Genomic DNA, 14,708 nt, shown 5'->3' with positions numbered 1-14,708 from the left:
CTTAAGTGTGTTTCTTGCATAGGAATAAGAACATGAGAAACACTTGTAGCCAACTTGTGAAGGTAGAGGAAGGGAAAATGGGCTCTGTAGCACAATTATTCCCTCTCTCAAGGATCTAAATTAATAATACGCAGCAACTTGGTTTTTACTCTCTCTTTCTCCAGTATAGCAGAGAGAGAGAGAGAGAGAGAAAGCGCTCTGGCCAGCATCTACTTTTTTTCCCTTAGTTTGCTGCTGATTCAGGAAAATTATTTTTTACCCTTCTGGTGAAAATAGAAACTTCTGGTGAAAGTAGAGCAACCCTTGAAATCTATTAACCAAGTAATTTTTATGAAATAAATTTGGTTCACAAGGATCACAGTACTGAGCTTTAATTAAATCAGCAAATTAAAACTCAATATGAAAATGTAAGAATGTTCCTCTGCTAATTGATATACTGATATACAAGAATAGGATTAAAAGTCAATACAAAACATAAATAATTTATGGTTGCTTTGTAATGTTTTAATTGAACATAAAATACTTTAAATTTGAAAATATATTGAAAAATAACTTAGCAATCATGTGTATTTATGTTTCAGATGGTATTACTGACCAAAAAAACCCCCAAACCTTCATAAGAAGGAAAAAGCTAGAGAAATTGTTTGAATCAAATTAATTTACATCCAATTATTTGAAATGTTACCCAGATGTTATTATCTGCCATATTAGGTATTTAAATAGATATTCTTCCAATTGCATTGATAATGCCACAAATTTTTAAAACGATAAGCATTTATTTCTTAAAACCAAAAATGACTAGAAAAAACGAGAAGAAAGCAATAGGTTAACCTCCTATAATAGTGCTTTCATGCAGGGAGATGGAGAAGGAGTCATCCTCTTGTGTTTGTGATAAGGGGCCTGGATTGGAGGTAACCTTGCGAATCTCAAGTGGGCCTCTGATGGTTCTTTATTCAAGCTGTCATAAAACATTTTGACAGGCCAAGGCTCTCCTGGCATACCAATGTGAAATAGTGCTGGCCTGGATTTGAAGACATTGTTAGAAGAAAATGGTAGGAGGAAACCAAATATAAATCTGAATTGCTTGACTAAACTCCTCCATTGTACTTGTATCTTCAAGTGTAGCACTTGAGGTCACAGAGAGTTGAGAGGGACTGAAACAAAATATATGATACTCTATTAAATACGGTGTTTTAAAACCTGCTTTAAAAAAATTGTTACTTGCAAGTTTTCGTGTTAAGTAAGTGTTACGTTGTAAGTTACGTTCTTGAAAATCCAATCTGGTACCTCAGCACAGAAGAAAGTGTCTAGATGTTATGGAGCTAAAGGACACCAAACTGGTGTTTAAAGCTCTGTGATCGAGCTGGTGACCACAGCACTTGGTTCCTTCTCATTCTGTATATGGTTATGGAAAAAACTTAAACACTAAACCTTCAGTCAATAGATGATAAAAGACTGGCTTGGCAAAAAGTGACTTATATTTGGTGCTATGATTTTAAAAAGAATGTGAATGCTAACTGGTCTGACTGACTTGTTGGATAACCAGATTTTTTGAAAGCAAAATGAGGGAAGTGAGCACTTATAAAGCCTCACCATTTCTGGATCAAGTATTCATCATTAAGTAGCAGCTTTCACATTAATTCATTTACACTTTCACTGAAACAAAAATGTCACTGATAATGGAGACAAAGAAAGGAATTATTTAGCTAGCATATTCCTTTTGTTTATATACTGACATACAAGAATAGATAGTTGATCTTTTCCTTCAAGGACATAATGGAGATTTTAAAAGTGAAAGCAGGAGCTCTTCTGAAGACCTGAAAAGCTTATAATGCATCTATGAGAGGCAAATTTCAAATCCATCACTCAAGAATGGTAACATTTAAGTAACATCAGATTTTTGATTAATTCTTTAAAATCAACTGCACTGTGAAGTGCATGATAAATATTTCTTACCCCATTATTATTTTCCACCTTTCTTGAGTAGATTATGAACTGATTGTCTAAAGCTGCGATGATGTTACTACTTAGTTTAATACTGACTGCATTTAAATGACATTATTTAGATAGCAACACACCCAAACTCAGGGATCATGAACAAATTCAAGCTGATCTGCTTTTTTCAGGGCAGAAAGATGAAACAAAAAATCTTGACCTGATTTTGAGTGGAGCTTTGGCTAGAACTACCCATTTAAAGAGGCATGCATTGAGAAGATGCTACAAATTTGTGACTAGTGGCTACTTCATTCTCCATGTGACATTACATTCTAATAATAGCTCATGATTTGAACATATGTAAAGTACAAGAAACCATATTGCTTTCATAAAAAAAAAAACAAAACAAAACAAAACACCAAAACTGATGGATTTAAGCTACAGCTGCAATTATTGGTAGACAACAAAGACTACATACAGCATAGCATGACTAAATGGCAAGTTCTACTGATATCAGAGTTGTTAGGTAAGGCAGAAGGTGGAAACCCAGCATTTTTCTGTGTCAGAACTTATATTCAGTTTAATTCTATTATGTGTTTTTCCAATTCTGGATGCTCAAAATAACTTTGCAACTTAGGTTTACCATACTTCCTGAGTTAAAAAACGATTCAGGAAGAACTGAAAACATTTTTAATTTCTCCTGTCAAAATGATATTACAAATAAAGTGAGAAAGCACTAAGATAAGAAAGTTTTAAAAAAATATTTAGACAAAACTTAAACTATTCTTGCATAAATCTTCCCTTAAATTTTCAACTGTCATTAACCCAAGAAAGATGTATTTTATTTAGTTTTCTGAGGATTCTAGCATAAGTTCAGATGGTAGATGTGATTTTAAAGATTGGCTTTAGGTGCTATTCTTCACTAGGCAAGTGATTCTAGAACGCAGAACAGTAATGAAGTAGCTGACCTTTATTTTAATTTTAAATATTCTATTTTTAAGGACATTATGTTTTGTAAATATTCATGCCACAGCATTCACATTAGCAGAAAACAGCTTCTGAGCAGAACAGCTTCATTGTTAGGGTGACGCAGTGACCCACACTTTCTTAATCTGAAGTTTGCCTGAGGTAAAGATCATATAGTCACTTAACCAAAGGTCTCTCAAATACTGCACCTCAGAGGGATCATTAGGATGGTGTGAAACGTATTCAAAGGAATCAACGGAAAAAAAAAAAAAAGCAGAATTAAACCAACAGGATATCATACACATGTATAGAAATAAAACCGTCTGTGAGAGCAATGTTGACTTTAATCTGCGTTCTTTTTGTTCAGGTCACATTTTTACAGTGTTTAACTTCCTACTTGCTATTTACACTGCATTTCTTAATTTCTTATAGCTTTGTATTTCATGGAGTGTTTAGTATTGTCTACACTATTGCAGTTGAGAATTTTTGAAAGGGGGAAAAAAAAGCAAAACACTTACAATGAAAGTAAAGTTCTTCATCCCCTTCTTGATCAGCTTTGCTGTAGCCACAATGTCTGAAAAGAAAGACGCCAATTTTACTGGTAAATAATGATTTACTTCCTCACATCTAAAGTCCAGACAACATCAGCTTTGCAGGCTGGGATTTTCAGGCACTGAGCACCTAACTCCTGTTGGTCCTTTGAAAGTTTCAGCTATAATTCTCTTGACAGCAGTGTTTTAAATAAATCACAAATAGTTCCAATCAAAAGGCTTTTGTATCAAATACCAGTCGGGACAGGTCCTAAAAAGAAAATTCTAGTTCTGTTGAAAGGCTTCTACGGATAAAACGGAGGATTAAAGAACTTGAAAGTGGAACACTGTTTTACATGAGGGTATTCTTAAACTTACTGCTGTGCCTCTTTTTCTTGAATGTAAAGTGATTTAAAGGCTGATCAGATAAAGTGTCAGACTCTTCCACGTGAGAAAACTGAACAGAAGGAGGGACTTTGAGGAGTAAAGGTAAAGAACTTGCTAGGGGTTCATTTTACAGCACATTTACATAGGACAAAAAGAACATCTTGATTTAAGTGTGTCTTGCCTAAGTAACAGGACGAACCGTATAATTGATAACGGGATTTAAATGAAAATTGTCCTTACTGTAAATGACTTCCGTTTCAGTTTTGCAAATTACCATCCCAGATTAGACTATGTCTCAGGAGTTCACAAGAGTGAGGTCAGACATGCTTATGCCTATGCAAGGTGCAATACCTTCGCCCAATGATGAATCCAAACACCATGAAGACCAGAATGATGGTTCCTGCCACAGCAACCACAGCTATGATAATAACAGGATTCTGCTCACTGGAAACAGCTGTGGCTACAAACAGAGCACAGATCAGATTAGTTTGAAATTATTTCCTACAAAGAAACTACAAAAAAATTAAGTCAACCTTCATGAATTGCAGACTGTTCGTTTGCCTTTTCAGTTGCCTGACACAATTAAATTCATAAAGTTAGCCTAAAGAAAGGCCTCCATTGCAAATTCACTCAAATGCTGGATGAGTTAATGGTTGTCTACATGGAATAAAACGGAGCTGTGCTGGAATCGACTGGTCAAAGTGGTACAACCATTAGCTGCAAGCCAGCACCAGCTACTCCCACTCTCTCCTACGGCTGTGCTGCCTTCTGTTTTGCTCAGTGGTTGACTCCTTCCTAACAGGGAAGACCTGGATATCTGTGTAAGGGGGGACAGTCAGAGAATAATCCCTGAAGAGCTCTGCTCATGGCCTCCCCCCTAAAATTGGTTGATATGACTTTGATGGCAGCCAAGGAAATAGTGTATTAACTACAAGAAGAATGTTTGAGATGAAACACCATCTATTAACACAGATTTCCCAGTTCACATATTTATATCTTTTGCTGCTATTAATCATTGTAAATTGTTATTATTACTTATCATTTGTTTAGCAACGGAAAGGAGCTTCTACATATACAAAATGGAATTCTCCATGCTTCAGAGAATTTACTTGCTAAAATATCCACACATTATTGCTCTTTTTATTCAGACATGTCAATGCTATTAATATATTCAAATGTATGCATGTCACATTAATGTAAACTGAGGATGTAAATACTTAGCCTGAGAAACCTCAAGGTTTGTTAATTACATTGCTTGTCCGACATCTAATGAGGGTGGCCATATATTCAGTTGCATTAAATGAGCACAGCTCTACTTAACTCTATGGAGCTGGTTTTTAACAGTGAGGATCTAACTCAAGAGACTGAGAATAAAGGAAAAGGCATCGGGCAGTGATGCTGAGCAAGGAACTGTGAAAGTGTGAGTCATCTGGAAGCAGCAGAGAGATGAAAGAGAAAAAAAAGGAAACAACTGATATCTGATTAACTAATTGTAGATGGTATGTTAATATGATTAACTGCAGGTAGTAATAACTGAACAGGAATGTCTACACGAGGATTTTATGAATTCCACAGAATCAGGTTCCTGTTGCAGACTTCAGAGGTTCCCATAGAAACAAATAAATCAGCTTTTTCTTTGCTCTGTCTTGGGAGAAGTGAGCCAATCAACATGATTTATTTGTCACTGACACTGACCTGCACCAGCAGCTTCCCCCTCAAAAATAACACACCCCTTGTTATTCTACACAGATATAGAATAATATGCCTTGAGGGGAAGTTCCTCTTCCTCCCCCCCCCCCCCCCCAGTTTTATTTCTATGTTCTACTTAATGCAGATAAGGAAGATCTCATTATTCATATTGGTCTTTAACTGAAAAGAACAAATGCTTATTTTTGAGCAGCTATAACTTTCTGAGATACTCAAGTCAGTAAGATGCTAGTGCAGGCATTCATATATCCCACCTGTGGAACTTTCAGGAAATTAGTGGTCACTATCTTATGCAAGAGTGTAGGGGCAAAAGTAATTCTACTCAGTTCCTGCAACATTACCAGGTCATCAAAATAGACAATCCCAAACATGGGAATGTCAAATTTATGTAAATATAGCATTTCCTAAAACTGTTGCCTTCTCTCATTGAATTTCAGTGCAAATCTCACTTGGAAGTCAAGAAGAGGCAGCATCCTCTCACAATAGCCAGGGTACGAAGCTGCATCCATCTAACTAAGTTTGGAAGAATACCCAGCCCAGCCTGTCACCTAATCTAGCAGCCAAGTTGAGTGCATAGAGGTTGACATATGTGAGTGGGTTGCTCTGCATAACTGCCTCACAGATTTTTGAGTACTGGCACATTCTGGAAGCAAGCTCAGGATGTTATTTAGACTCTGGAAAACTTTGGGGACATGGTACACTGTCCAACTGGTAAGATCAGTGGGATGCAATGTGTGATGTATTTTTACATCTTAAAAAAAAAAAAATTAAAAAAAAAGGTCTGATTGTGAGCATGGTCTGGTACAAATTTAGTGGCAGCAGTCAAAGACATCTGCCTCTGTTCATGTACTCTGTGCTGCTTCTCCCTTCTGTGTGATGAACTCAGCCTGTTAGTGTAAGGGTGATTCAAAAACCAGCTTCTGGAATGGTCACTGGGGTTTGGTGGAAATAAAGATGCCAGAATGCCCTTAGAGGAATGATTTTGGAGTGCAGACGATTGTTTCAGGGGGTGCACGGTATGGTTACCCATCACTGGTGTTGCAACAATGATGGTGGCAGGGAAATACCAGCAGGACAGGGAAGTCTGCCCTTACCTGTGCTTAAAGTGTCCTCAGGCTCATAGGGTGAGACAGGGACCTGGTACTTGGGCAATCAGCTACAGGTGATATCTAATCTGATGTTGTGACATCTAACCTGACATTATGATATTTGCATATTCAAATGAATGAGGCAACACTTAATTTAAAAGAATTAAAACCACCTTTCAAGTAGATATAATTTTAATATCTTTACCGGTGACATGGACAATGGGATCGAGTGCATCCTCAGCAAGTTTGCTGTGTGGTGTGGTCAACACACTGGAGGGAAGGGATGTCATCCAGAAGGACCTTGACAGGTTTGAGAGGTGGGCCTGTGAGAATCTCATGAAGTTCAAAAGGCCAAGAGCAAGGTCCTGCATATGAGTTGGGGCAATCCCAAACACGTGTATAGGCTGAGTGAAGAATGGATTGAGAGCAGCCCTGAGGAAAAGGACTTGGGAGTATTGGTTGATGGGAAGCTCAACATGAGCCAGCAATGTGTGCTGGCAGCCCAGAAAGCCAACCGTGTCCTGGGGTGCATCCAAAGAAGTGTGGCCAGCAGGTCAAGAGAGGTGATTCTGCTCCTCTACTCTGCTCTCTTGAGACCCCACCTGGAACACTGTATTAAGCTCTGGGGCCCCCAACATAAGAAGGACATGGGGCTGCTGAAGTGAGTCCAAAGGAGGGCCGTGAATATGATCCAAGGGCTGGAGCAGCTGTCCTATGAAGACAGGCTGGGAGAGTTGGAGTTGTTCAACTTGTAGAAAAGAAGGCCCAAGGAGACCTAGCAGCCTTCCAGTACCTAAAGGGGGCCTACAAGAAAGCTGCTGATGCGGGCATGTAGTGATAGGACAAGGGGCAATGGCTTTAAACTGAAAGAGGTTAGATTTCTATTAGATCTAAGGAAGAAATTCTTCACTCTGGGGCTGGTGAAACACTGCAACAGGTTGCTCAGAGAAGTTGTGGTTGCCTCATCCCTGAAAGTGTTCAAGACCAGGCTGGATGAGGCTTTGAACAACCTGATGTAGTGGAAGTGTCCCTCCCCATGGCAGGGGGGCTGGAACTAGATGATCTTTAAGGTCCCTTACAACCCAAACCATTCTATGATTCTATGATTTATGATACATGGTTGGAGAGACCAAGACAAGACTGTTTACCTCTGAAATTATCTTTGCTAATCTTAGCGGCTACTGGTATGTTTACATTCAGCATATGAAAAATACTCAAGTAATTAAGGAAATGTTGGGGAAACATTTTAGTCTACTAACTTTAAACCCCTATGGACCATAAATTAGCTAATTAGCAGAAACTTATGACAGATTATGACAGATTTTTAATTTGTTTTCCAGAAACCTACTCAAAATAAGAAATTACTTCTGGCTGTACCTCAGGTTACCATTCTGCAAAATGGAGATCCTGCTATCGACTCTTTCTAAAGCAGAACTCTAGGGATGGCAAGAATGTTATCAGACACAGAGCTAATAATATTAGTAATAACATTTTATTGCTGCTATTATGATAATTACTATTTCAATTATGTCTATTAGTATGTGTTATTATTCATTATTGATAGTTTTCATATTCTGTAGGGAATCAAGGTTAACACCTAACTATTGCTTTTTAAGAATACCCACAAATTGTTCAGGCAACACCTGGCTGCAATTAATAAGATGCAGTAGTGTGTGTCCACACATTAGATAGAGCTGTCATCCGCACCCTTTGAACCTGTAAGCTATGTATTCCCAGCTCCAAATCTGGCTGACCTGCTGTTAGGCAGGTCAACCTGAAGAAAATGACCCGCAGCAGAGTAACCAAATTTGGGTCTGTGACAGAGTGCTGAAGCTGCCAAGGACACAGACAGTTCCCATGAATGGGCTCATGGCTGCCAGGTCTCAGTGATGCAAGATTTTCTTCCTGAAGACCCCAAATGTTGAAGATTTTCTTTAAGTGTGCATGCATGTGTTTATATGATTGGTGGGGAAAAAAGGTATCGGTGTGATTTTTAGACAAATAGAGGGATGTGATGAGTTTCAGCATCAAGGAAAGAGCGAGCTCTCCCAAAATGTTATCCCTCTGCAGAGATGGCACAGCCAGAGTCTCTGGTGTACTATACTGAGAGAGCTTGTACTTCAGCTTCACACTTTTCGTTGTGAGGGTTTTTGAGAGGATGATTTTTCTTTACACAGCTTACAACTTATTACATGAGCCTTAAAGAAACCTAGCATCTTTTGAGACCTCGTTTCTTTACTAAACCAAGTTGAAACTAGCCAATGAACTCAAAAGACAATAAGGACAGACATGCAGCTTAAACAAGACACACACATAAACAAAACCATAAAGAGTTTTTTCAGGGCTGAAATCTCTTCCCTCCTCTCCCCAGTTACAAGGGAATTTGGTAGAGTTATTCAGCTCACCACTACTCACTTCTTTTGTGGAGTGAAAGAGGTTTGCATTTGAATGAAAAAAAAAAATAAATTCATTGTCTTGGAAGGACATCAGAGGAGAAGAACCCGATATGTTACAAATCTGCTCCAGCTAATTATGAGTGTAATTTGTAGTTCTATTGTAAAACAACTAATTGAAGTTCATCCTTTAAAATACAGCGACAAAAATTCACCTTCAAGTAGAACTTCATTCTTTCTAGCTTTAACAACATTGCCTATGACTCTTTCCTTTCTTGCTCTACGTACTATGTCTACTGAAAGTGTTAACTTCCTATAAACCTTATCGTTTACCTGTGGCTTCTTCTAGTGTGGCAACATCCAGTCTGGGGCTGTAATTTCCATAACCAGCAGCAGTAAAAGCACGAATCTGGAAAACATACACTGTTCCTGGCTTTAGGTTATTAATAGAAGCTGAAGTGGACTTGGTTTTCACTGTTGAATAGGTCCTCTCCCTTTGATCCTGGGAACAATAAGACAAAAGATTAAATGACATTTACAGGTCAGATTTTATCATGGTTGCACATCAGCAACTGACAGCCAGCCTGGGTAGTTTATTTCAATTTGCTGAATGCTTTTTTTTCCAACATAAAAAATAAAGTGTACTCTGTGGAGTATTACAAAACACTGTCAATGCAATGAGGAGCTCTAAGTGTAACATAAAATTCAAATGGGATGCTCATGTTGTTACTCATAAAACATCCAGACATAAAATGATTGCTTCTTTGCCTCTGATTACATTTCGTTAAATTTTGATGAGAAAATAGCTTGACCACAGCTTTCCAGGGGGACCTGCGGAGTTTAACAGTTCAAGGACAGGAAAATCTCTTCTTTCATGGTCAGAACATCTTCCCTTGTTACTTTCCAATACCTTTAAAAAATACAATATTGCTAATATATAAGTGGCTGGATTTTGTACCAAATTCTGATGTCCTTAACTCAGTTTTCACTTAGTTTTTTTTTTTCCTCTGGCTTTTAGTCTTTTCTCAGGTTTGACTCTATGGCATCAAGAAGAACCCAAGGAAAGAAGCTCAGTATGCCACCCCCAAAATTTGAAGCTGTAAGATTACAAACCCTATGAGTAATAACTTTCAAATACTACAAAAGCTGTATCAGAGTTCATTATAATATTCAAAAAGCTCTTCTTATTCCTCACATTTACTGATCCAGATTATCTTTCAGCACAGATATGTGCAGCCCTGTTGATTTTTGGTGGCAGATGCAACCCTGATTTGAAGGGCAGAAGAGATGAATTAACCAACCATCTGAATGCACCACATGACCAGAGAAGCGTGAGCCATACGAGGCTGTGCTAATGAGATGGATACAGAGGGAAGGAATAAATCTGTAATCATTTCAACAGCACTTCACCAGCTAAAAATGATGGAGAACCTTCCCCTCAGCAGTCAGTAAAGCAGCAAAGGCTTCTGCTGAAATACAGGGTTAAATACAACATATATGATCTCTTTCTGAGACTCAGTAATGGCTTCTCCTGGGTCTTGCCCAGTCTGTCATTTGAGCAAGCCCACCAGCTCAGCTAGTAACAATTTTTCATATCTTCTCCAAGAGGTTTTAAATCATCTGTAAGTGAGGACCGTGCTGGAATGTATGTTGATCTGTGAGAAAGAACAGGAATGCTTGAGAGATGAGAAACAAGTGTAAGGAAACTGTAAACAGTCAGGTTCGGGACTGTAAGCCACAGTGGAATTTCAGAGTTTGGGTTTTGATGCATAAATGAGGCTTACTTGAATTGCCAACAGTTCTTGCATTAAAAATAAATAAATAACAAAGCAATAAAAATAACCTGAGCTAGAAATCTCACAGGACAGGCTTACTTGGAGATTTCAGGCAGTTTCCATTCCAGCCCTAGCCAGAAGTGAGAGGTGAAAAAAACACTTATCGGAATATTTCAGAACCACAAAAATGTTTGATTTAATTTGGCTCTAAAAGGAGCTGAAAGTTCAGATCTTTTTTTTTGTCTTTTAAGCTAATGGAACAAAACTTAAACCACCTCTCCCATTCTAAGTGAGAAGCTTATGAAGTACTTTTCTAGCTGAACTGCATTATTTTAGAAGGAAAACAAGCAATTAAGTATTTGTGTTAAAATCACCTCACTGAATTAAAGGTATATAGTTCAGTTTACCTGTGACCATTCATAGGATAAGCTTCTGATTCTCTTTTATTAATTTCACTCTACTGAGTATAATACTGATAGGATTCTTTCCATTACAAAAGTTTAACATCAGTTCTTCTCTTTGCAAACATAGGAAACCGGCAATGAAATTCTGCTGCCTATTTAAAGTAACATGAATACATAGGGAAAATAATAAAAGCTACATTCTAAAAGTTATAATTTTGTGAAAGTGTAGTATGTTGAGCACTTGGGTCATTTTCCACTATCTATTTAAATTATTCACTTAATTTTAACATATTAGAAACTATTCTGCAGATAAAAAGAAGCACTTTTTTTTGTTTGTAGATTGGGGTTTTGAGAGTTTTCTTTGAGTGTAGAACAGTTTTGCCTTTGGTAAATATGTAAACATTTTTTTCTAAATATATGGACTTTATTTCTGCATGTATGCACACACACATGCTTGAGGAAGAAAAAATGTCTGCTAAAATTAGTAAAATTCCTTCTGCTAAATTTTGTTATAAGACTCATTAAAACAAAAAACCTAAACTGGGAGGTAGTATCAACAAATAAACTTTTTATTTTGTTCCCAAATCATATAAAGATCTTTTGATAAGTATATTTGTGTAATTTAGCCCTGAAAATTGGATGTGACACTTGATATTAGATCCAATCAGGTCCGAAATTACCTAATTCTATGTTAACTAGTAAGCTGACACGCTCTTTTTGACACAGAGGTACTATTATTTTGTTTGCAGAGATGAAATGTCTTCACAAATGATCGCAGAGTAGCTCCTTTGTTAAATTCTTTGCATTTTAATTCTTTCTTTTTTGTCCCAGAATGTTTTATAAAAATCAGGAATATGTTATTTGCTGCAGTAAATTTCACAGGAAATCTAGGGGAGTCACATTTAGCCTAGGTCCCATGAAAAACATGTAGCTGCACAACCTACCTTAACTTGTCTTTCATCCAGATTATGGTTGCATATGGCCCTACTTATATGCTTGTCAGAATTTTTTTATTCTGGAGTACCTCAAAGTTATCGTGAACGAAGCCCTAGACATGCTGAAATGAACAGCAAAACTCAGACTGGCATCAATAAGATTGCAATTTCACTCCACCAGAAACAGAGATCACTACATCTGCTATTGAAAAGCATCCCTCAATTCATTACTATGTTGAGAGAACAAGTGAAAAATAAATTTCACAATGCTAAGACTTTTTAAAAGGACTAATAGGAAATATTTATCAGCTGAAACTGTAGAAAGTGTTTTGGAAGTTTTCAGACATCAAGTCGAAGCTGCCCAGCTCGTAAGGAAATACCAAATACAGTCAACAGTTGTATTTGATTTATCACCACAAGACAGGAATTACAGTGACACAGAAGGAAATGAAACAAGCTCTGAACACAATGTAGAAGATATAGGAAAATTACAAATATAATCGTAAAATATCCAAGTCCAACTTTACAAGAACAAAAAAAAAGTGGAAAAAAAAGGCAGATTTCAAGTGGATATTTAATCTTACACATACAATATATGAGACATATGACAGCAATAATTGCAGTGATTCACTAGTTATTAAAAATGAGCAAAATCAGTGTGAATTTGAAGAGGAGACAGTTGATAGGTGATAGCTTTAACATTGCTCCACAACACAGCAAGCCAACATGAAGCAAACAGCACATTGTTGTTCATTATGGATAATCTTAGCACTTACTTTCTCATAATACTTGATTTCATATTCAGTAATGACTCCATTGGGATGTTCTGGTTCCTGCCAGGAAAGCTCCACGCTCCTCTGCAGCACTCTCTCTTTCATTACTCCACTAACTTGTGAGGGAGCTGTTTGGACAAGATATGTCAATAAATAAAAAGTAAATTTGTTGGATACCTAAAATCAAATGTCACTACTGATCCACCCCATGCTGAGCCACTTTCATTAAAGTAAAAGAAAGCACCTTTTCATAGCTCACAATTCAAAGTTAATGAATATTCAAGCAGGATCCTATTACTGTTCATAAACTTAGAATGGAAATCAAATTAAAGCGCAAAAATGGCATTGTTCAAGTTAGTGCAAAACTGAAATTGATGGGATCGGAATAACAATCAAGCAAACTAATTCTGATTAAGGTTGCAAAATTTTTAGATTGATGTGTAGTAAATCAAGAGTCTAAATATTTATCAAATATGTTTCTGAAATGCACATAAAAAGAAAAATAATGTTTTAGAAACAAATTCACATTTTAGGCTTATTTCATATAACTTATTCCAATTCTGATTAAAAAAGAATCTGTCACACTATCTGATTACAACATGACTTGGTGATGAAAACAACTTTGTTAAGAGACTAAATCTCCTCTTTCTCGTTCATTCAAACCTTTCCAGGACATTCTCTCTTTAGAGCTGAAGTTTCCATATTTGGTCTTGGTAATTTTTTGAAAGTGTGTAACAATTTAAGAAGTAGATCTTATGAAATATAGGGGAAACCGTTTCCCTCCACCTCACTCTAAAGAGACATACATACATGCACGCTTGCATTCATGCACACATGCACATTTTCCTAACATCAGCCCCAAACAAGCACCTTTTGAAATTTAAAAAAACCCCAACAAACCCACAATGTACAAGCATTATAAAGCCATTGCCTCTCATTTAAAAATGTTTAAGAGATGATGTAATAAAATGTGAGAGACTGAAAAAGTAACTTGCTTTATCAGCTTATCTCATGTTTAACAAAAAAACAAAATTGGCAGATTTTCTGCTGATATGCAGTTCCAAAGGAAGCCCAACATCACGCTTTTCCTCAAACATACATACTGCTTATATGAATGTAGCACAGAAGTCCCGTAAAACCATAGCTCTTTAAAAAACAACTATGGCACTGGAACCATGCAGAACTTGACCTTGTTCTCTTTCAACTCAATAGAAATAATTCAAGAGTGTAACACTGCTTATGCAAAAGATAGATAAAGAGAGGACCTGATCCTCAGACCCCTGCAGTTACAAGCAAAATGACATTTATGTGTGCAAGAACTTGATCATATCCGGAGAGCAGATTCAGACACAGGAAAGGAAAGGAAAATTACAGATAAACTTATTTATATCTTTTTCAAGTATAGAATCTAGTACTGATTCTATACTTGAATGCTTGTTTGGACAGAAATTCTGAAAATTTTAAATCTTTTTCTAGGTAAAGAAAAGAATAATCTTATTTCAGAACTGTATATAAAGTTTTCCCTATGTAAAATGATGTACGGTCTTCATATAAAACAAGACTCTTATCCCATGCAACAAGCAGGTGAGCTTCACGTTCCCTTTTTCCATTCACCTTGAGTCTAATTAGAATAATTCCCATTCTAATATTCTTTAGCACACACACTTTCTTTTATTTAATTTAAAGAACATAGAAATGAAACATCTAGAATGCATACTCCTATAGCATTATGGATAAAAATATAATGATAAAGTAAAAATATCTACAGCACAATCTAGACCATAATCCTCTAAAACCCTTAAAATATGATTGTTA

At 36.8% G+C, this 14,708-nt stretch overlaps 1 protein-coding gene across 6 annotated transcripts in view; it reads right to left on the bottom strand.

The window, feature by feature from the left end:
• Positions 1 to 14,708, bottom strand: part of EPHA7 (EPH receptor A7) — a 167,694-nt gene that overhangs the window by 27,983 nt on the left and 125,003 nt on the right. For 3 of the 6 annotated variants that reach the window (XM_086608187.1, XM_086608183.1, XM_086608186.1), the window contains exons 6-9: positions 12,897 to 13,021; positions 9,340 to 9,508; positions 4,170 to 4,278; positions 3,420 to 3,475 (exon numbers count right to left, since the gene is read on the bottom strand). In XM_086608187.1, coding sequence (XP_086464313.1) covers positions 3,420 to 3,475; positions 4,170 to 4,278; positions 9,340 to 9,508; positions 12,897 to 13,021 — 459 coding nt within the window. Of the gene's footprint in view, positions 1 to 3,419; positions 3,476 to 4,169; positions 4,289 to 6,656; positions 6,669 to 9,334; positions 9,509 to 12,896; positions 13,022 to 14,708 lie in introns of all 6 variants that reach the window. The other 3 variants (XM_086608184.1, XM_086608185.1, XM_086608189.1) reach the window with 2 other exon arrangements.

Source organism: Tauraco erythrolophus, chromosome 2, assembly GCF_009769465.1.
Source record: "Tauraco erythrolophus isolate bTauEry1 chromosome 2, bTauEry1.pri, whole genome shotgun sequence".
NCBI lineage: Eukaryota > Metazoa > Chordata > Aves > Musophagiformes > Musophagidae > Tauraco > Tauraco erythrolophus.
This window is presented reverse-complemented; position numbering and strand designations above follow the sequence as displayed.